This window comes from Telmatherina bonti, assembly GCF_933228915.1.
Source record: "Telmatherina bonti genome assembly, chromosome: 23".
NCBI classification, from domain to species: Eukaryota; Metazoa; Chordata; class Actinopteri; order Atheriniformes; family Telmatherinidae; genus Telmatherina; species Telmatherina bonti.
The window spans coordinates 15740241-15763461 of NC_136632.1; the positions used below are offsets into that span (position 1 = coordinate 15740241).

The following is a 23221-nucleotide window of genomic DNA, read 5'->3' on the forward strand; positions in this document are numbered from 1 at the left end:
ATTGCTATCATTATGCACACATTCATTCATTATTTCTGCATCTTTTGCACCGTATAGGACTTCATCATGGGGTTGCTTGATAGGACAGATATCTCCGCTGCTGTGATGCTTCAGAGAGGCGCTGGAGTCACAGTGCTCTGAAATGTAGCATCTGCTCTCTCTGCAGTTGGACATGTACCGTTACCAGGTGCAGTGCATCACTTGGCCTACAGAAAGCAACACAGAACAAAAAACATGACACCGTGGTCAAAGCGCTTTGTCATATATAGGATTTATTTACACTTTCTATTTACAGATTTATGTTTCTGTACACATTTTTAAATTCAAGAACCACTACTCCTGTCACCCACACAATTCTTGTATTAGTAGATTTCTTTTCTCAGTACTCTGGGGCAAAAGACATGGGGGAGGATTTGCTTTTCAGCTTGGTTTTCACACACATACATACATACACGCAGCCTGAAAATGCTCCCATGAATGAAGTCTGTCTGGATGAGCGATGCCACCGATCACCATGGAGATGTGCGTGCAAGAGAAGTTGATTCCAGATTGGTAGCAAATAAATCTGTTCAACATTTTGTTTATTAAATCATCCCATTTTCACAGATTTGTAAGTAGGCGGCTGATTCTTGCCCCAAGGGAAATTACTGCAACTGACATTACAGCAACAATGGAGAGACAATCTTTGAATGATCCAAGACAGAGGAAGGTCTTAAAACCTTCTCTTTACCTATCAAATCTCTCACACACACACACACACACCTTGGCAGAGTACAGTGAGAGTGAGCCTCCGCCATTAGCTGCAGCCTGGGGCATCACTGTCTCCCAGACAGAATTCATTAGCAATATAAATCTGTGAATTAAGGCAACTTAACTTTATTAGAAGCAGAACTTTGGATAATAAATCGGACAAATATTGTCCGTTTTTAAATCCCTGCCCCCCCCTTTGTTGTTTACCTGTCAAGCTTTCAATTTTTGATGCTTTTACGCTGCGACGGTGGTCATTTTAACACCTCGGCTCAGACATTGTTTGTTGCTGATTTCAATCAAAAGCCGACAAAGCGGCTTCTCATTTCCAGCCAGAAGCCGGTGGTTCTCCTGCTGAGCGGACATGCAGATTCTATCAGCTGCAACAACCAGGTTAAATAAGTCGATGCTATCGCCGTGACTGATTTAACTGATATGAATCTTAAAAATGGGGCTGCAATTTTGCTGCCAGAAGGCTGAGGCTAAAGCTAATCTGTCAACATCCTCACTGGCAGAGACGGACTTGGAAAAATAAAAGTTAGTCTCTTACTACAATTCAAAGCTAACACAATCCAGGGGAGCAGATTGGCTTAGGATGTCTGACTCAAAATCTCTTCATGTAGCACATAGAGGATGGAGCTGCTAACGCTAGCACTTATAACATCTGTGAATGGCAACGTAATGCCATGTTTAAGCGCATCATTTATTTCTGCAAAAAACTCATGAAGTTGGGTAATTTTGTGCTTTATGGCATTGCTAGGTAAGTAAGAAATAATGATACACTGAAGCAAGAAAAAAAGAGAAAGTCTTCGACCTTTGCAAACTGTAACTGCTGAATATCACTCCAACTAGTCCTCCTTATGGATGCAGTTTCAGTGTCAGAGCTTGACAGGCTTGTTCAGAGGTGGAATAACTTTAGCAACAATCCAGCTGCCAGATTTGAGCTATTAATATGCTCTAAATACCCAGAAATGGTCGTTTGGACAGCCAAGAGGGAAAAGAACAGATATTATCTGTCAATTTAAAGCAAATTCAAAATGTTTTAACTTTTTTCACCAAGTTTGTTTGTGCTTAAAAAAAAACCAAAAAGAAAGATGGCGTCTCCAGAGTCAGGCACAACTTAACACTCTTGAAAAACGTAAACATATGTATGCATAAAAAATATAAAACCTAAGAGACGAACCTTTAAAAATTCTGATCAAAAGAATAAATCTCATACAAAAGGAGGAGAGGGAGGGGGGAAAAAAAGGCTGTAGACTTTAAAATTAAGTGCAGTTTTTCCTTGTCAGAGAGCATGGGAGATGAGGGGCTTGTGGAACTGGTTCAGATTGTGTAAAAAAAGAAATGGGGGAAGAGAAGGGGAGAAAAAAAAAACAAAACAATCCCAGCGTGTGATCAAAGACTGACAGCTCTCAGAGAAAAAGCGCCGAAACTTCCAAAGAAACAACACCCTCCCTCCGTCTCTCCTTCACACACCTACGCTCGCTGCCTTTGCTAGCTCGAGTGACAATAATGGATCCTGGTGGAGGCGCGACAGGAGGCTCTGAATGCTTTGAGTTATGTCATGAATGTCTGATTACCCGACCAGCACCACGTCTTTGCAACATTACACCAATACGGTGCTGGTGACTTTGGTGAACGTGTGTGTGCTGAGCAACCAACCTGTCATGTCCTGATGTTTCAGCTGCAACAGCGTTAGAAGGTTTGTGCACAAAAATCAGCGATTTTTTGTGCTATAATGCTATATGCTAATTTCTTATAGAGTGGTTTGACTAGTGGTTTCTTAAACCTTCCCATTCCAAGGAGAACTGAATGTGATAAACACCTTTAGGAGGGATTTTGCTTCTTTTAAGTGTGTTTTCAAACCATTTCTGATCCCGCAGTAATACATAAAAAAGCTGTTTAAAATTAAAATAACACCACTGAAATACAAAACTTACTATGCCTTTCATTTTGCAAATGAATTCTGATTACAATTTGGTTTGATTTCTGATTTGATTATCGATTCATGGACATTCAGTTACAAAATCACTTCTGTAATAAAAATGAGTGAAAAAAGGAAAGTACATCAACAGGAAAATGTTGACGTTCAGAAACAGATTTGAAGCAAAAAAAAGCCCACTTTTAAAACCCAGCCTTGTTAAACGGTGCTGAAGCGTGATTTTAGGGTAAGTTTTAATAAATACATGACGAGGATAGTTGTGATGGTTCACGTTGTACAATCCAGGATGTTATAGAAGAGCAGACATATTATAGTTGCAGCATCCCAGTGCTGGTTACACATGATTTAAATAAAAGAACCAATATGGATCAAACATATATGACTGCATTCAAAGTCCATAAGAAACCTTTTTCTGTCTCCATATGATTTCATATCTTGCACTAACAATGAAGGCCTTGTGGGTGACTTGACTGATAAGGACCACTTGCTAATGCTGAGCTCAGTTCAGACTCTCGGTCTACATTTTACACATGCCTACAGCTGGAACTCCATAAACTTCCCATGACATTTTAAGAGTTTGAAGGAGATGAAGTGATGACAGCAAACAAGAAGAAACCAGATTTGGACGTTTTCCTGAATAAGGCAAATCTTTGAACTTGCATTTTGAAAGGCATGGTTTCTTTTTTCCTTCTTTTTGTGTGGAAAAATTCGGCTGTGGGCTGCAACAAAGCATTTATTTTCTTTCTCCGTGTGACATTGTAAAAAAAAAAAAAAAAGACAAATTCTGAGGTAGTCCTACAGTTTGTTCAGAGAGAGGGAGTTATTAGTAAGACACAGCCCAACAAGCAGGAATAAATCTTCCTTCTGATGGCTTCTCAACAACTTTTAATGTTTTATGAGACCCTCCAGACCTGCGGCCTTATACGACTGTTTGTCTTACACTCAAATGCTGTGATGTTGCAGAGCAGGTGGGAGGACGGGATAAAAGGGAGAATGATTTGGGGTGTGTGTGATTTATAGAAGGAGGAAGGAGACAAGCTCCCCCCAATCGCTCCTGCTGTCAAATTCTAGCAAACTGTGTTGCTCTTTGAATGATTCAGAAAAACTGGAGAGGTCATGTTCCTTCAGGTTGCTTAACCATCAGAAAAAAGAAACCTTAGATATGTGTCTGCACAAATGCCTTTTCGTCATCTTTCTATAACCATTTCACAACTGGACAAAAAAGTAAAACAAACAAAACCAAAATGAACCCTGGGGAACAAAAAAACAATGTATTGCCAGAAACAATCTGTGAGTTGGATGTGACCCAGGCTCATGGTCCTGCACTGGGCCTGAGGTTGTTCTCTAAGGCATCACCACCGGCAGCCCAGTCTCCAAAGAAAAAAAGAAAAAAACCCACTGCTGAGTGATGTTAAAAAGTTTTTCTGCATCGTACTGTAGGCGTCCATATTTTAGAGCTGATCAAGAGAGAGAATTTTAAAAAGGCTCCGCATCATCGTCTTGTTAAACTGCTACACTGCACTTCTTATCAGTCATTCCTTAATTTAAATCTCTTAGTTGCTGAAAAGCCCATTGGAAAAACGGGCAAAGGGAGGGGGGGGGGGGGGGGGGGGGGGGGGGGGTTTAAGAAAAGGGGCGGTCCCTTCATGACGAGGCCTGTAAGTCCAGCAGATGACTGTGGGAAAGGAAATGAGGGACAGAAAAAAGGAGGAGCAGTGGTGGAGAGCCACACTCATCATCTCTTGTAGTGGTTGGGTGCATCAGCAAAGGCGAATTTCAACCGGTAGGCTTCAGCCAGCAGAACGCTCACTTCCTCGTTGCCCCAGTGCATTGTGGGAAGGTTCTGTAAGAGGATCATCAAGCCCTGATTGAGAAAGAGAAAAGAAAAATAAATTAGAAATGAAGTCAAGAATGAAAAGACACACAAAGATATTAGTTTATTTAACAGAGAAAGAGGATCTACTGAGAAGACCTCAAAGGAAAATGCAAATCTGCAGCTGATCAATATTAAAACAGGGTTTAAAAAAGGAAAAAAAAAAAAAAAAAGGATATGATGAAAGGACCAGTTCAGACTTGATGTGTTGAATTTTTTACCAAAATGATTTAGTGTAATAAATGAAGGCGAAGCAGAACTCTAATCTGACAGTAAGGCAATGCAAATCTGAGCACAGCACTTTTTAACAACTGAGTTAACAAACCAAAACAATTATTCAGACTTTGTGCTAAAATAAACTAAGAAATCCCACTTGATGTGGATTCATGCCTGATGAGGCAGAAAGTAAACCTGTCCAGTGGAACTGTAGCAACACCCAGCTGTATCATTTTCCTGCCAATTGCACCACAACTCTAATCAGATAAATCTTACATGACTGTCCAGCTTCAAATCACGACAGACTGTTAAAAATGCTGATAAATTTATCAGCATTTGTAACAAAGATGCTTGTGTACTAATCAGACCACATTAAAAGATTGACTACCTACTCTATGTTTCTTGTTCCTTCAAGCAAGCGAAGCAAAAGACCGACAACTAAACATGAAAGAGCACAGGTAAATCACTTCCCATGACCTGCACGCTTGGATTGTAGATTCAAGGTGATTATGAGCGGTCATAATAAGCAGACTGAAGAGAAAGAAGAAGCTGTGATAGCATCTGTTTTTTCCATGGATGTTTGTTTCCTGAGATGTAGCTCAACATTTGCATGAGAGATGAAACTAGAATATATATATATATATATATATATATATATATATATATATATATATATATATATATATTTTATTTATTTTTTTTTTTTTTTAAAAGCTTGTGTTACAGTGAAGAATGATCTGAATCTCAGAGCAGTGTGCAATTTTATGGATTACGTCATAAAGACAAAGTAAATAAACCACTCGGATCCCCTATTTGGAGGACAAATATGACTTTAAATTAAAAAAAAATATATAAAAAAAACAAAAAAAACAAAAGACAAAATAAATATAGACTTGAAACTCTGAATGTATCAAAAAACGTTTTTTTATTTAGAAAAAGTAAGGGAACTGTTAAATGCTATTAAAACTTCATTTGAATTTGTTTATAAATCTAAACACCATGAGATCTCCGCAGACTCTTCATCTTTTCATTGTATGGTGCAGTTTTGATGGTAAAAGGCCAGAATTTTTCACAATCATTTTCTTTTTCTTGATGATTTTTGGATAAAATTAAACATAAAATAGTGATCAATAATTAATCCTTTTGATGGAAAGGGTCAAGTGAAGCGATTCTTCTGTTATACCCAATCCTGACACCTTCACTTTTCTTTCTTGTTTTATTTATTTACCATGCAGCTAGTATTGCATTTTCTATTTGTGGAATCTTTTTATACGCAATGAAATTGGTTAGTGAAAGCACTTGTTTAATACTAAAATGGAACCCACAGCTGGATGTGCATGACCTTTGAGCACTAAAAAAAACTACATGACCGACCATCACATCATCATGATCATCTCATAGGCATACATGGGAATACATGAAAACCATTTTCACCAATAGAATCCATAAATGTACCTCAAACTGTATTGAACTAAAGCAAACAAAAAAGTTTTTTAGGGGGGGTAATTAAAGATTATCCGATTGGACACCGAAGTATTAAAAAAAAAAAAAAAAAGAACAAATGATAGATTTACAAAAAAAAAAAAAAAATCCAAAAGAAGAAGCATATAAACAGAGGCTGCAGATGCATTCTGATCCTGTAAAGATTTCAGGTTTAATAAATACAACTGTGATGATGCAGCACATGAGACACTGGTGTGTCTGAGTGTGACACACATGTTGTTAACTCAGTCAAAGTGGTTAAATAACATCTGCAAGACGCAGAGAAAAGATGAAACGGGTCGGTGTGTGGACGGGAAAAAAAAATCAGGAAAGAAAGAATAAAGTGTCAGGTGCAATTCAGTGCAGCTTGAGCCTTTCCCCAGATTCCCGTTCTGTACATTACCTGGTAAGTAAGAAGACAGACAACAGCAACACACACCTTTACACACACATGCACAAGTTCAATCTTGCCAACTAATGCCTCTCTCTCAAAGGGGAATGAGACTGGTTAGCACTGAGACAGAGTGAAGGTGTGTCTGCCAGTGTGCGTCCTGTGGATTGCCGTCCCAGGAGCTTTCATCATCAAGGCTGAAATCATTGCCGTGACAACAGGGTTTACAACCAATCACAATGTTGATAATCACATCGAAAGACAAATCCCGTAGGGGTTATGGTGTCTACACTCATCTGACTCCTCAGCCGGCTGCTGAGAGCCAAAAGGATACAAACCTGGGACGAAAAGGGTTTCGGAACAGGTTCAAACAGTGAAACTTTTATGAGCGAGTCAAAGTGTCACTAAATTTTCATGCACACTCTTCATTTCTATATAAGTACTGAGAAAAATCAAACTACACAAATCTTTATGTGGACACGTTTACTAAAGGAAGGCCCTTAGCACTGGTTCATCCTCCTACGTCTCTACTAAAGGTGTTTGGCTCCATTAACTTCTTCTTCCGTGCTAGTTTTTAATGAGCCCGATGAGTGACCCCGGTGACTTTCCAACAGAAAGCATTTGTATTCCAAATGAGGGTGGAAAAGTACACGTTGTCTTCAGCTAATTAAACTGAAAACTGCCATCCGAGCTAGGTTTCACACATACTGCTTTACTTCACCCTCCCCGTCTACTGAACAAGTTATAGATGAACCCAGCTGAACATTTGTTTTGACACAAACATGATTTTAAAATCGGTTATTTTTCTTCGCTAAACAAAGAGAGTAGCTGTTAAATACTTTATTGACTGGTTTTTATGAGCCTTAGGCCTTTGAAATGTGTTCAAACCCCATTGGAATATGTTCTATATGTATATACATATAAAGAATCTCAGGTTGGGAGAGAGAATGCTGATAAAAATGCGAACAAATTCCCCTTCAAGTGTTTTCAAACATAAAACAGGATTTTCAACTCTTCATAAGGAGATTCAGCTGTTTAATTTAACAGGATAAAAACACAGTGGTGGAACGGCAGCTTGTTAGAGACGAAAACTTGGACGCATTGACCAGGTGACATTTCCCTGGGCTTTGGAAAGACCTCTGAAGTGTTTTCATTCAGGAGGGAGAGCGGGATGTGTCCTGATCAGAATTCAGCTTGGCTTTCTCTCATCTGTTTTCAGCGGAGCGGCACTATCAGCTCTCCTCTTTCATCACTTGCTCACACATTCAAAACCCACTGCATTTGCTTGCGGAAAACAGACCGCGTACAAGTGGGAGTGGCTTTGTCGCTTGAAAACTTTTTATTTATTTATTTTTTTCCTTTTTGGTGTCTGCTCATGTGGAAACGCTCCCCAGCTCACAGGAAGCGAATTAAACAGTGGTAAAACATTTGAACTGTAGATGCCCTGCTGAGTTAACATCAGGGTTTTTAAGCAGAACATGATTTATGAGTGAGTTACTCTTTTAAGAGAGCATAAAGGAGACAGGTTATAAAGTAAAATATAAATTAGAGAATTATTAAGAAATCAACTATCTTAACAAGGTTGTGGTGTAAATATGTGGATATAAAGTAATCTGTGCATGACCCCTATGGGCCTGGATGCCTGAGGCTATACACCATGTATCTGCCTACTGTACTCCACAGCCCCGGGCTCTTTCAAGTGAAAGGAAGCTCTCCTATAGAACAGCGTCACTGCATCCATGTTACATAATAAGTGAAATATTCAGTGAACAAGAACCTGATCATTGAGTTGCTGCTAATGTCAGTTTAAGTCAAACCTTTCATGCTAGCAAGAGAAATCAATGCCTGTTAGCATGCTGAGTTGTATAACAAAATTTTCCACAGAGAGCAAGGTATTAAGAGTAGTTTGAAGCATTATGTTACGAGGTCAGTCGATGTGTTTCAAAAGAAAAAGATGTGTTTTATTGCCACGGAGGAAACATTTTAATGCAACTGAAAATGAGTCAGCCTCCTCACTACTTCAGAGCAGAAATAAACGACAGAGAAAAACTGTCAAATAACCAAGAATTGTGGGTGTCACAGATGATGTGCTAAATAAAAACAAGTCTGAAATATGCTGTCAAGGAGAAAAAAAAAAAAAAAAAAAAAAGAGGCATTAAAGACTTCCAAGTGCCTATCTAAGCCGATAAGGTGTTATTGACAATGACAGGTATGGAAACGAATTTTTTTTTTTATTTAAAGCCCTGTTTGACTGAAAAATGCGCTCAGTATTTTCTCTTCACTGGAAGGTTTGACCATCACTGCGTGGGATGATACTGTTTGACACCAGAAGACAGTATTTTCTATGAAATGCAGCTCAAAATATAATTAAAAAAAAAAAAGTAAACTAATATCTGAAAAGTTGATATGAGAAAATCCTTTCATAAATCTGCATTTCTTTTTAGGCTGTTTTTTGCTAAGCATTTTATTTTGACCAAGAGTCGTGATCACATCACAGATTTAGACTGAAAAGAGAATGTTGGAAGGCAGAAGCACTGAAACTTTTCTGAGTATGATTGTATTTACACAGTGACATATTTGCTAAGCAGTGGCAGCTATATGTTGTAAGTGTAAGGATGGAGGTATACCTCATTTCTTTGTATATTTAATTTTACACTTTGCATGTAAGTGTGCTGGGCTAGTGATCCAGATTAGAAAAAAAAGAGAAAAAAAAGCATAAAACCAAAATAAAACAGTGAGACAGACATCATATTGAAAGAAATTTCAGCAAGGTGATTCCCAAACAGCTATCAGCTTAAAATGTGACCTATCCAAGCATGTTATGCAGTATTTCCTGGAATAGTCTGGAAAATGGTCAAATGGGGGTTTTAAAAAAAAGTGTTTTTTTTCCAGAAATGTTTTCCAGAAAGAAGAAAATATGAAAAGAAATTACACAAAAGCTCTGAGACCAGTAAATCTATCTGCTGTTGAAACTGTATCTGACCTGGTCCCAAAGGAAGGGTGGCTTCTTAAGGAAGGGAAGCAGGGAATAAAGGCTGAGGTGTGCGGAAAGTTTGGAACAACATGTGATATGGAGTGATGATCTCAACATTATTAAAGCACTGTGAGGTCATCTTGATAGAGAGGTGGAACAAAATGCTGCAACATCCAAAGAAAAGCTTTGGAAAGTCCTTGGAAAACTTTTACTGAGGACTACATGAAGAAATGGCAAAATGGTACAGCCAGTAAGTGTAATAGGACTGGAAGGCTACTGGGGCAGCCTCGGCTCAGCTGATGGAGGTGCTGTCTTTCAACTGGTGGTCTGAACCCCAGTCCATCTGGGTGTCTGATTGTCATTGGGAAAGACAATAATCAGTCCATTGATTTGTAAATGCAAAGTAAATGGACTCCAAACTACATAAAGTGTGGATATTTAATAAGAATCACTACGTATGAATGAGTGAATCACTACATATTTACTTTAGTACTTCTCTCTGCCTTATATAATGTATTTTATAATCGTGTTTGCACACTCCAAGAAACTGCTGCATTTCTTCTCCACTTTCATGGCAAAATATACAGAAATAAAGGCTTTCTTAAGACTTGTAACAGTAATGTTAAAGGTTTTAATTTATTGCTATTAGGTCTGCATACATTACACACAAAATGTATCACTAAGACCAGAAAAGGGAGGGGATCATTTAAATTTTCAGCAGTGTGCTTCCACCCCTTACTGTGTGTCTGTGTCAACACTCATGATGTTATCCCCGTGAGATAAATTATTGATACACTTTATTAAGTAGCTGTTTTGACCCTCTAACTGTGATGAATAATTTAGATTAAAAACTGTAAATGTGTCCTTACACATCCTTTTAAGCAAAGTGCCGTACAAATCAATATTTGTTTTAAAGCCTAAAATATTATAGCATACACAGTTTGAGTCAATCAGCAGCAAACTGTTATTATCAGCATGTTTCTTAGCAACGCCTGCCCCAATGCAAATTTATTAATAAGCTTCTCATGAAACGATTTGTTGTGGATTAGAAGATGACCCTCATTTCTAAGGTTTGTAAAAACAATTCAAGAACCTCTCCGATTATACATTGCCTCTAGAAAATGTTCTGCCTCCCTCGTTGCTTTCGCAGAAACGGAAAAGTAGCTGGGGTGAAATTCACCATGTGCTACTGGATCCTCATGAATCCACCACAGACTAATGGCCATGGTAAAGGAAGACCAACCACTGTCCAATCATGTGCTGCTTTGAGCCAAAAGAACAAACACACACACAAACACACACATACACAACGGAACCCATGCATGCTTTGCACTAACTACAGTGACTGAGGAGCTTCATTAAAACATATTTCTGCATCGTAACCATCTGCTGGCTCTCACCTCTGTTAGACTAATGACTTTAATACTGTTTAATTGCACACACCTCCACACAGGTGGCAACAGTGCATGCTGAGAGGCTGCAACTGTTACTGTCTCCCAGCTCCAGTCCTCAAGGGCCACTATCTTGCATATTTTAATGTGTCCCTGCTTCAGCTCACATGGCTTCAATTAATTGTGCAGAACTCAATAGGCTGTAGGATCCATTTTATATAAATCGGGTGTGTTGGAGAAGGGAGACACATTGGAAATCTGCAGGACAGCAACCCCTAAAGACTGACTTTGGACAACCCTGGTGTGTTTGTTTGCATAAGAAGAGGGGGGAAGAAAGCTAAATTCAAACATAAGAGATGTACAGACATGTATAAAAATGTGTTGCAGTCTGTTTTACAGCAACAAATAGGTATGAACAGAACAACAAAGAAGCAACGTGTGTCTGTGTGTATTTAATGCACATGTGGGTGTTTCAGTTTTTCATGCATGAATACCCATTTATCCAACAAAACCAAACAAAGACACTGATTCATGACAACTGTATACAGTATTCTACATAACAAAAGACAATTAGCTCTTCAGCTAAAGTGCTTGGCTAGGTTTAAAGCAGTTAATGACTATTGATACAGAAGGAAAAGCGGATCATCGATAGAGTCTCTGCCGAGGCTCTTTCTTCATAAATAGAATCTGGCTGTACAGACAACTGAGGTCACTGACAAGAGACATTCGCTTGCCGAGCTGATGGTTATCGTTTTAACCTGAATGTGATGAGTCAGAGCTAATTTAAAACAGTCGATCCGCCAACAAAATCTTCTATTTACAGAATTGTCCATGTTTGCTGGTGAAGCTTTGCAGGACTGAAAATTTTTCCATAAAGTAGATTCAAAGCAGGGTTGATGGGCATGACGAGAACAGCAAGCACCAAGCTGGACATGCATGAGATGACTATTAGCTCCAGGAGCGGAAGCCTTAAATGGAATCAGAGAGAAATATTACCATGGAGACTATTTACACACTGACTGAATTCAATAGTGGTAAACAGTCAAGGGAACACACTGACACAAATGCAGAGACAGATAAAACAGACAATTAAAATCACTTTTCCAATTAACTAAATAGTCCGTTTGCTGGTATGATGAGCTGTTGATCAGTGAAGTGCTCACAATAAGTGCCCAAAGTTGTATGACATGCCTCACTGTCTTCTCTGCCGTGTCAAGCACAGCCTCCTGTGATGAGCAGCTAAAATCCCTGAAGAATTGGCCAAGAGATGACAGCTATGCTGTACAGATCAACATGACACGCTTTCGTGGCTAAAAATGGCCACTGTCTCTACTAACTGTTGCGTTGCTGTCATATGTGTCAATACACGTCTAACCTCTTTCAACAGCACCAGCACCTCTTCCCAAACACACACAGAGGTGCCTATGTTCAGAGGTTGCAGGAGGTGGTAATGGCATTCTGCATCACCCCTGTGGTGTAATGGGCCTGGGCTGCTGCTCTGCTGGGGCCATTAGCTTGCTGTAGTTCATATAATTTTACAAAATAGACACTCTGGCAAACAGTGGGTGTTAATGTAGGAGTGGAGTAATGCAGCACATGGAAGCAGGAGCTGACAGCCAAGTTGCCTTTAATATGTAGCAGGAAAGGTTGTGATGTTGCCTCAATGGAAAACTCTGCAGGTAAAGGATATGACATATAACGGGGCGATCACCTGTTGCTTTTAACAAACACCCAGGCAGAACTAGCTCTGAGCAATAGGAGGTACAGCAAATAAATAGCTTATAGCCTAATCTTGTACTTTTGCAGTCTGGAAACTTCAGTTGTGAGTACATGGTTGCTGAATAGTTGATCAAAATCTGTTTGCGTCGAGAAAGCAGTCAGAGTCACAAAGCTGTTGATTTTTGATGGTTGTAATCAGTGGAATATAAAGTTAAAAGTCAATAAAACTGCTGGCATTTGAAACATTTTTGCTTCCTACAATTCACACTCAGCTTGTGTTGGAGCCATTTTGCACCGTCAATGCAAACAAGTTACGAGTTCACAGCCTTTGTTGGGAAGAAAAAGCTGCCAGAAGCAGCAATCTGCTGAGTTTCGTCTGTGTATTGAGGCATTTGCAGTCCTTTTATGCTCTGCTTGACTAGTTTCACTTTTCAGCGCTTGCATCTTCAAAGTTCACAAAACAGTCGATATTTAACCATTTGCCCCCTTCACCACCAGCCATTACCGCCCCAAAATCTGGCAGTTTTGTTATCAAACAGGGACAAATGCATAAGCTCATCTCTGCTCCACATCAAAGTCGGTGGATCTCCACAAAGCCTAACAAAACTGGCAAAATAAACTCTTCAAAAGACAACTTAACACAAAGACGCCTGCTGAACTTTTAAACACTTAATTCTATAAAAGAAGAAAAATGAAGCCCAAGTAGTTTAACTCTTACTATCACCAAGCTTGGAAAGGTTAATGTCCCCTTCAATGATGAGTTCAAGATCCCTGGAAACCCCCCCCCCCCCCCCCCCCCAGCAGAAATGGCTGAGTTCCCAAGTATCTGAATTTAAAATTCAACATTTATGTCTCAGCTCATGACCCAGCTCATTCCTCAAAACTACTCTTTTATTCTTAAAAATCTCTGCCTCCCCTGCAGCTGCTGTTTGTTTTCTACAAGTAAATCAGTTCTGTTGTTTATTTGGCATCTTTGTGTCTTAACCTTCTTGAGAGGAAAGGAAGGACATGCAGTTGACTTATTGGCTGACACAGCAACTCCTGTTATTCTGTTATCTTTGGGCAAAAAAGCCTTAAAATTCACTCATCCCGCATCTGCTCCATGCTAGTAATGGCAGTCAGATCTCAAAACTAACAACCTAAGTCAAGTTTACTTTGAGCTTATAAACCCCCCCCCTTTTTTTATTACACACACTCACTTTACATCTATAATACTATACTAAAAAGGATCACTCCTGACTTTCCATGCAGCTTTGGTCATCAAAATCGTTTGGCGCAATAACTCAGCGTACGAGCCCACGCGCGGTAGCCTGACAGTGAACTCTAGCTGTCAGTGATGTAGAGTGTGTAGGTGGAAAAAGAGCAATGAGAAAAGAGTGTCAGAGGATAAAAGGAAAGATTGGGTGGATCGTTGCATAATTACTTCCACTACATTAAGTTTTCTGTTTTCCGTTCATTTCTCCTCCTCTTCTTCTCTTGTTTTGGCACAGAAAGATTCAGATGGCACATTGGGTGCAGCACTCAATCAAAAGGGTGATTATTAGAAGTTTTTTATGGGGGGTGGCCTTGTTTCACTTTCAACACCATTGCGTAGAGTGCTATCCATCAGAAGAAGTTGCAAACCCTCGAGAGGGGGCCTGATGGAACCAAAGTTTGTTAAAAAAAAAAAAAAAAAAAAAAAAAAAAAAAAAAAAAAAAGTTGTGGGAAAGCAAATGAGGAAGGCTTGTCATGATAAATGGGTAAAAAAAAACGGAATTAATCAAAGGAGGGTGCAGACATGCAGGTGCAGTAATTACCAAAAGACCATACATAAGGGGCATTCAATCACGTTGAAGCCACGCTTTCATAACCATGGAACAGAATTGCGCAAAAGCCTTCAAATAACTGTCACTTCTTTATATTGTCAGGAAAAAAGAAAGAAGTGAAGTTAAAACAATACAGTGAATAAATAAGGCAAAAAGAGAGTTTGTATCGGAGAGTCTTAGATGTTGTGTCAGGTCTTTGCTGGATTTCTACTTACCTCTCAAAGCCTTCTACTGAGTTTGGCAGATTTTTACACTGTGGCATCCCCTAACCAGGGCTAACTCAGCATCTGTTTTTCTGCCAGTAGGAGTCGGTCCAGTTTTGACTCTTGACTTGTCACTTTCGCCCTTTCTTTTCTTTGATATTGGCAATAATGTACTCTTACAATTTCTATGCTAAATTAACCATGATGTGCTTCCAAAATGACATTGAGTTGGTCCAGTCGCTGGCATGGTGCTGTAAAGTGAAACACGGCTATCATGTGAAGGCTTTGGGCTGGAAAATAAAAATGTCAAGTTCCATTTCTCACTATTGAGATATTGGCAGCTACAGGAATGTGCATATTGAATATAAATATACCATTAAAATTTTTCAGAAGTACAAAGTTTTATGGTTGGAAAGTTATGTGGCATTTTCTTAAAGGGCATCATTTTCAGACAAATTTAGTCTGCAGAGTAGTTTTTTTTTTTTGTTTTTTTTTTTTTAAATTGTTGTTCGTTTTTAAACTTGTCACTTCCATTGACCTGCACTTGTCCAGTTGCCAAAGAATAATGATGAGAAAACAAGCACAACATGTCAAATTATGTGAGGTTTTCAGTAAAATAGCTCTGTGACAATAACCTTGTACCAAAAATAATATTTTATGCCTGTGAAACTGTCCTTGGAATTTCCTATACATACAACAAATTAATGGAAACAAATTACTAGATTGCTCTTCATAACGTCTGCAAACAAATAAAAATACAGAAAGATATAAGTTGCCTTTTATTTGTAGATGCAGCATTTGTTCATTTCTTGAGTTTGGTGTCTTTCCTGGGTTTAAATGATTACAGGTCAGTTTCAAAAGGCTGAGCAAACTAAAAGAAACTCATCTGACGATGACAGTGTACAAGAACTGGACTTAAAATATTGTTTAAATTCCATGTCAAGTATTGTTCAAAATTCCTCAAAAAAATGTTTAAGAAGGTGTTGCTGCTTGATATTCAGAATCATTGGTTTATTAACTAGAAGCTTATTTTGATGGTTTTAGAAAAGTCTTATATAGATAAAGTCATCAAATGGGAGATAAATTTGCAAACTATCTTAATATGTCATCAACACAGAATCGAGTGCACACCACAGGACCAACAGCAGTAGGTCCTGTGGACAACATTGAGCACAATACTCTGCAGCATTTGTGTTGGCAGAGTAAAACATCTCAAGTGACCAGATGTCCAGATTAAAGAGTTCCAATTTTCAGAGCATTTGTCCTGGCAACTTGACAGAGACTCCCTTTGTTCTGATAATTAGCCTGAATGGATTATGAATTTTGTTTTTCCAGTAATAAACTTATACAAGACTTTTGTGAATTACATCAAACAAAATATTAGGATTTTTTGGGGGAGGGGAATCAGCACTCCAAAGGAATAAATAAATTTATGAATACACAGACCAAAGCAGCATACATATTAGACTATATCAAAGCAACTAGTTACCACCCGTTATGCTGCTACAGCATCTTTAAGAACAGATTAAATTCCTCTGTACGCACACACACAATCAGATTCATACAACTTACAGGACACTGGTTTATGCATGCATAACGTGAACAGATTTCCTTATTGGAGAGATGTTAATCGCACCTCTCACCACATAGTGTTCTTTATATTTAGTCCTCACAGCTGATCAGAAAACCCAGTCTGGTATCAAGCTTTCCCACTTAAGTGATTGAAATGTTTATTTTATTCCAATAGGCTTTCATACTTTTCACTACAACATAAAGATCGATCTAAAGTTTTCTGCCAAGATAATGGAAAAATGTGCTGACATTTCCTAAACACTTTGGCTCCTTTGAAGAAACCTTCTTTCCTTCACTGCCAAAGCTGCCAAACCCCAGAGGTTTCCACACGTAACTGATCTGAGGACAGCCGCTGACATTTACAAAGGTCCACAGTTTTTCACACGCCATTAATTAAAGTGAGAACAAATCTTTTTCTTCCTTTTTCACTCCACTTCTGACTTTTGTTCCCTCATTACAGCTGTCCTCCGTGTGTAGTTAAAAAGCCAGCAGTGACTTGTATATGAATATATTCACACAAGTACTGAGTTGTTTGTTTAAGTTTCAATTTGTGACCATGGAAGCCATGTTTGGTATTTTACTGTAAATGCCTTAAAAACGACCTTGAATTTTTTCGGGAGGCATTTGCAACAGCAGTGAAACCAAATGAAACAACAGTGTTTTGCTCAACTGGACCAGAACAACACATAACGCAGTATAAAGCTAGCTTATCACGATTCTCGCTAACAGAAAGCATCTTTGAGTTGTTTTTTTAATGACTGTGCTAGTGCTAAAAGCAACATCTGAAACCCTAAAAATGGGAATCCTATGCACTACAATTGTTTAGTTCCTGTAGCATGGAATCAAAAAAGGTAGCGGTACTTCATCCAAATACAGTAAGGACTTTGAAGAACATATTCCAATCTACAAATTGTTAATAAGGAGCATAGTAATGGAGTCCAACTATGCTTACTGATTAAAGTATAAGATGTTAATGATCAGAACTGTCACATATACACTGTTGTTCTGATTCCAAACTTATAATAGTTGAACTTGCGGGAAACATTTAATTAAATTCAATTCGCACAGTTAATTTTCACAATTATACGTGCACAAACTTAAAAATAGCTGCTTTCATGTTACACTGTGAAAAACCAGCCCTTGTTGGCTGTTCCCAAAGCCAGGGTAAAAACCAGGGGGGACAGAGCCTTCTCTGTGGCTGCACCTCAACTTTGGAACAGTCTTCCTCTGTCCGTTAAGTCTTATCAGTTTGTAGGTCAATTTAGATCCAGACTGAAATCACAACTTTTTTCTATAGTCTTCAATTAAAGCTGACAGTTTTGGGGTACACATTGGCTCCTAGGCTGTTTTATACCTTTTGTTAATTTTACTTAAGACTTTCACTTTATTTTATTGCTATTTTATAGTTGGGTTTTATTGTTGTTTTATCTTAAGTTTTATTGTTCAATTGTTTTTATCTTATTTGTGATCATTTTAACTGTATATGTTGTTCTGTGATGCACTTTGGTCAGCAGGAGCTGGGTTAAGATGTGCTATATAAATAAATTTGAACTGAACTGAATTGAAAAAAGGAACACCCTAAGAAGCTTCTAGCTTGTAAAACAGGGATCCCAACACACCACCACCTGATACATAGTTCAGCACTGTCTTAATTAAAGCATACTTAAATCAACACTAGCCAGTAATATGACCCAGCCACAGTGGGAGCTACATAATAGGTGTCCATAAGTCAAAGAACCCACAAAACCCATCTCAGTCAAGCTTGAACATACGTCACTTGAACATACGTCACAGTGTTCAGACGAACAAATGACAAATTTTTAGCATGGTCCCAGTGATTTTTACATACCTATAATGTTATACAATAAACCATTTTCTATATGAATCATACTTTCACTTAATCCAAGGAAAGACTATTTCATTCTTTAAAGTATTTAAGTTGTAATTCCATCAGATGCATAACCCTCTAGTAGTTTTATTTTAGTTTTTTTACATATTGGAGACATAGTCATGGAGGGCATAATGTATTAAATTAAACCTTCAATTCTGGAGCCTTTTTAGTTGGCCATTAAAAAAAAAAACTGCAGACTAAAGCCAAACATTGCCTACAATGGTACGGAGCATGTGGTTAAAAGCATTTATCCTCTGTATTCAAGTATGAATAAAAAGAAGAAGGTGATACAGAAGTGTATATGTTGTGTTGAAAAACACAAGGCCTTGAGTGACAGAAAAAACTCAAAATCTGCATGCGTATGCGCCGACTTATCCGTGCAGTGCAGGCCTGTGGTTGGCTGTAGTGTGCTAGCTGAGGTGGAACAGAGAAAGGCAGATTGCCTGGGGAGGGCCTTACTCCTCATGTTTTTCATTTTGCAGCTTAACAAGTCCAATCCCACAACCAGGGTGAGATTCACAGTTACTCTCTGCACTATGTTTGATAACAATGCATGAACTACCCTTTTTAAATTACTTTCTGCATGCATTTTTTTTAATTAAAATTATTAAAGTGAATCAATCATTTGTGTTCCCTCTTAGGAGCCACAGAATGTAACTCACTAGCAGTTTGTCATACACTGCTGCTTCTCAAGCCATACTTTTTTTTTTTTTAATCTAAGTCAATTAGCTAACATTTTTTCCTAAACTGACTGACAGCACTGCAGTGACTGAGCAGATTTAGAAATCTTTGTGTGTTCAACAAAAAAAAAAGCCCCAAAAGAATTAACTCCTAAATCTGCACTTGTGTTTACACCTTTTTTCTGTTTTAATCTCACACCTTCAAAGCTTCGAGAGGCCTTTTAATCTAAGACAAAGTCTTATTAATGTATGTCAGGTGCACAAAGGCTGCCAACTCACCAAGGCTCAAATCAATCAAAAAAGTAAAAAAATTATTTACAACTGTAAAACAATACAGCAGAATGTTAATGTTGTGCTGTGCTTAGTTATGACAGTCTTCCCTCCAGGTCTGAGGAAACTAGGGCTCAGTGTTATAATGAGCAGATTGATGAAAACTGGTAGGCAACCTTAATTATTCTGCTAGAAGAATGTGTTATTGGTTTGCAAACATGTTTTCCAATGACAGTGAATTGAAATATGGTGTATTATCAGCAAAAAATTGTACTTATTTTTGGTCTCAGTGCAAAGTTTTAGCTCAAACTTTGAGCAGATGTGTTTTTAATTTGTTTCTTAAGCATACTGAAACTTTTTTTCCCCCTTCAGGAGGACTGCATAACAATTTTCAATCCTGTTATAATTTGGCAAACATTCAATTACATTAAGATGACTTTCCTGAAAGTAAAAACACATCATCGTTGTTTAATATTAGGATATTAAGAGCCTCATACATAGGTGGAAGACAAAACTACAACAGTGCCTTAAGTGAAATGCTAAAAGGCATGGCAGATATATGGGGTTTAGCATGTGAGCATGCTAACAGTTAGCAAATACGCTTTGAGAATCATTGGAGATATCTGAGTTGGGATTTATATACTAATGAGGTGGTTGGGAAAGGAAAAGGAAAGCAATATAGATGAGACCAAGTGAGAAACCCAAATTAAAGTAAAAAAGGCTAAAGAAAGCAGTAGACTTAAGCAGCAGAGAGACAGAGCAGTAAGAAATTAGTAAGATAGATTTAAAAAGATAAAAATCAACAAAGAGTTAAAGTAACACGGCTGGACAGCAGAAATCTGCTGGTGAATACACAAAGATATCATGTCTTTTCAACAGACTAACAATGTGGAAGCCCACATTTAAACAGAGGCTCAGTAGATCAGAGGCAGCAATCTCAGAGGGAAAAAAGCTGTAAAGCTAAGAGAGGACAAAATCTTAACTTTCCACCTTGACACTAATCTGTTTGAGGAAATGGTAAATAAATAAGAAAATTTTAACAATTTAGTTTCAAAGCCATACCACCTGGCAAATGTGCAGGCTTGTTTAAACAATTAACTTTTCTTAAACGTTCTGTATTTGTTTGCATCTCATAATATAGAAATATGCATGCACCTAGTCCGATATGCTAACAAAAGAGCACACACACACACAGGTGCACACTCAACCAGGACAGCGCTGTTAGATTCAATATACACAACAGACTTCCTATGAAGACAGAAACAAATAGACAATGAGAGCTCATTTGCTGTAGACCAGGTGTGGGAAAATGCCAGGATGACTTTTGGCTCAGCTATTTATGAACAAGTGTCTGCTTTATTTTCCTTTGGTTTATATCTGTGACGGATTGGACACTAAAATAAGGAAGGACCAGAGTCAGAAAACAAGTTTTTTTTAATTGTCACATTCATGAAAATGTGAGTTTAGTCGGGGTGGAATTAATTCCTTCATCAAAGGATGCATATCAGGATGCAAATGAGGCTGCAATTTCCTCTGACCATGTGCCACTTAAGCATGTAAGTTTGGCAAATGTGCATGTGTTGGAAAAATTAAAAAGATGAAGTGGATCTAAAGAGAGAGTCTGCTGCATCTTTTCATAGTTTAAAGTGGAAGACAATCAGAAAAATAGAAAATCAGGCAGATTGTAAAGCTGCAGGTACCGCAGCTGGGTGTACTGTTTAAGCTTCAAGTAGAAGCACATGAACTTCAACTGTGGAGTGAGTGTTTATGGCTGTTGAGTGTATATGCAATGCTAACAGACAGAACTACAACAGAAGAATAGATGGCATTTATTTGGATTTTGGTCAACAGAGAGAGAAAAACTTTGCACACAGGTGTAGAAAGGAAAAGCACAGTTAGCACCTCCACAAGGCATTACTTTGAGCCCCATGCTAATACCTGCATGCTAACATGCTAAAGTAAAGCTGAAATAAATTTACCACAACAAAAGGTGTTCATCAATACTTACTAAAACATCTTTAACAAATTTTAATGTGTAGGCAGTCTTCAGCCTTGGGATTGTGCTCCTGTACAAATGTCCTAATAACATTAAGAACCAAGTCGCCCAACCTTGCTCATAGGCTAGTATGCTAAGTAAGCTATTTATGTTTAAGTCTTTAAACATGTCAGTCCAGACAACTCTACAAACTCTTTCTGGTTTCAGTGTACCATCCCTTTCTTTTTCAGATGATAACAATCACCATATTACCACCAATTACTGTTACAAAACATTTTAACATGAATATGGGCACACCAGATACTCAAAGATTAGCAAGACTTTTCTTTCTTTTTTCTATTTCATATTTTGCTAAAACCCATCTCAAAAACCTATAACCACCTTAATTATAATCTGAAAAAAGGCTCCATGAAGAAGAGAAAAAAAAAATCAATCCTGTACGAGCTTGTGTGGGAGAAAAGAGAACAGAGGCCGGGTGGAATATGAAGGTAAGGGCAGATGAGAAAGTTGATGTCTCATCATCAAACTCAGACAGCCTCCACTCGCTCTCTCAGAGGATGAATCATCTTTAATCAGGGGGCCTCCAATGTAAATCGCAGGTCCATTTGATCTGTAACCTCTGAGTGTTACCTTCATAAACTGTTATATTTAGTGAATAATGACAGAAAACAGAGAGAATAAAGTAGTCTAAAATGTCAGAGTAGGAACAGTTACTATAAGATTTCACGAAACTTGAATAGATTAGAATAGTTTTGTTTGTACTCCTGTTAAAAACAACCACAAAAGAAACTATCTCCTTACTCAAGTGAGAAATAACTGAACCTGACAGTCCTTAAGAAGAAGAAAAAATATAGAATGAAGCAGGTGTGACTCAAAACCGACATATTTGCAGCTTACATTTTGTATTTACACACAGGACAGATTTGTAACGGCATGCTCCAACAGTTTATGCTGATTTTAAACAACAGCTTCAAGTCGAAGCTCTGCAGAGAACACCAACTTATCACCTACCACCAATACTTGGTTTAAATAATCTCTTTTAGTGTTACTTTTTTGAAAGCCATTTTTTTTCAGTAACCTGTGGAAAACGAGCCTTTCGACATGTTTTCTCAAGACAACTCGTGAGCAAAAATCCTTCTTGACAGAAAGAAATAAATGTTCTACTTTTACTTATGTAAAAGGCTCACGTTGCAGCCTTTTTATTTATTTTGTCCATTTTTTTTTTGAAAAGGTGGATACCACGTTTCAAGGCAATAGCGTGAAAATTATAGGCCAATATAGCCACCTTTAATTATTCATCTGTAACACTGCTTTGGATATAATTGTGTCTTTGGAATAATGGGATTGGGGTGTATCGTTACACAAGTGTGCCATCCATAAATGAACTTTTCTTTCTCCTTCAATTCCTCTGAAGTCTAATCTATTCTCACTCTCATTGCCAACCTGATTCTCCCCTCCCTCTACGCCTCATCTTTATGAGGATGGATTGTTTGCCCTTGGCACGCCACTTGGTAGTCTGTATGGCAAGCCAGCCAGTAAGTAGAACTATAGGGAGTTGGGAGATAGTGTAAGTTTATTTCTGTGTGGATATTTCTATGTTTGTATGGTAGTAAAGTTAATAAGGGTTACGTGGGTACAATAAATTTAAAAAAAAAATCAAAGACTAACTGCACACAGATGCTCAGAGTGTGCACAGAAAGCAAAGTGGAGGGGAAAAAAAAAGTCTGTAATGTTCAGAACACTGTCTCAAGCTCAAAGAAAGCTTTATAAATCATATAGAAAAGCATAGAAGCTTTTTCTTGGACTGCAAGATAAATTTATTTCAAAAGAGACACTTCAATATTTCCATCAAGCTAAGAATTGCACTTTGTGTTTTCTTTATTATGTCGACATTGTCATCCTCCTGATATGTTTATATAATACCTCGGAATATGTTTAAACTTCATGAATATTCATGCAAATAGTTGATTCTTCTATGAAACAAGTTGTCGATACTTTATACCTCGCCTCTGTCCATTTCTGTCTGATGCCAATGAAGACCTGCAGTTCTAAACCAGATTCAGTTCTG

The 23221-nt window shown here is 38.1% G+C and overlaps 1 protein-coding gene across 2 annotated transcripts in view; it reads right to left on the reverse strand.

Annotated features, from left to right (window-relative positions):
* Positions 1–4424: 4424 nt before the first annotated feature.
* The window catches only part of tbc1d22a (TBC1 domain family, member 22a), a gene marked incomplete at its 3' end in the record, with an annotated part of 122018 nt that continues 103221 nt past the window's right edge, over positions 4425–23221 (reverse strand). For both annotated transcript variants that reach the window (XM_079262904.1, XM_079262905.1), the window contains exon 14: positions 4425–4553. In XM_079262904.1, coding sequence (XP_079119030.1) covers positions 4425–4553 — 129 coding nt within the window. The remainder of the gene's footprint in view (positions 4554–23221) is intronic.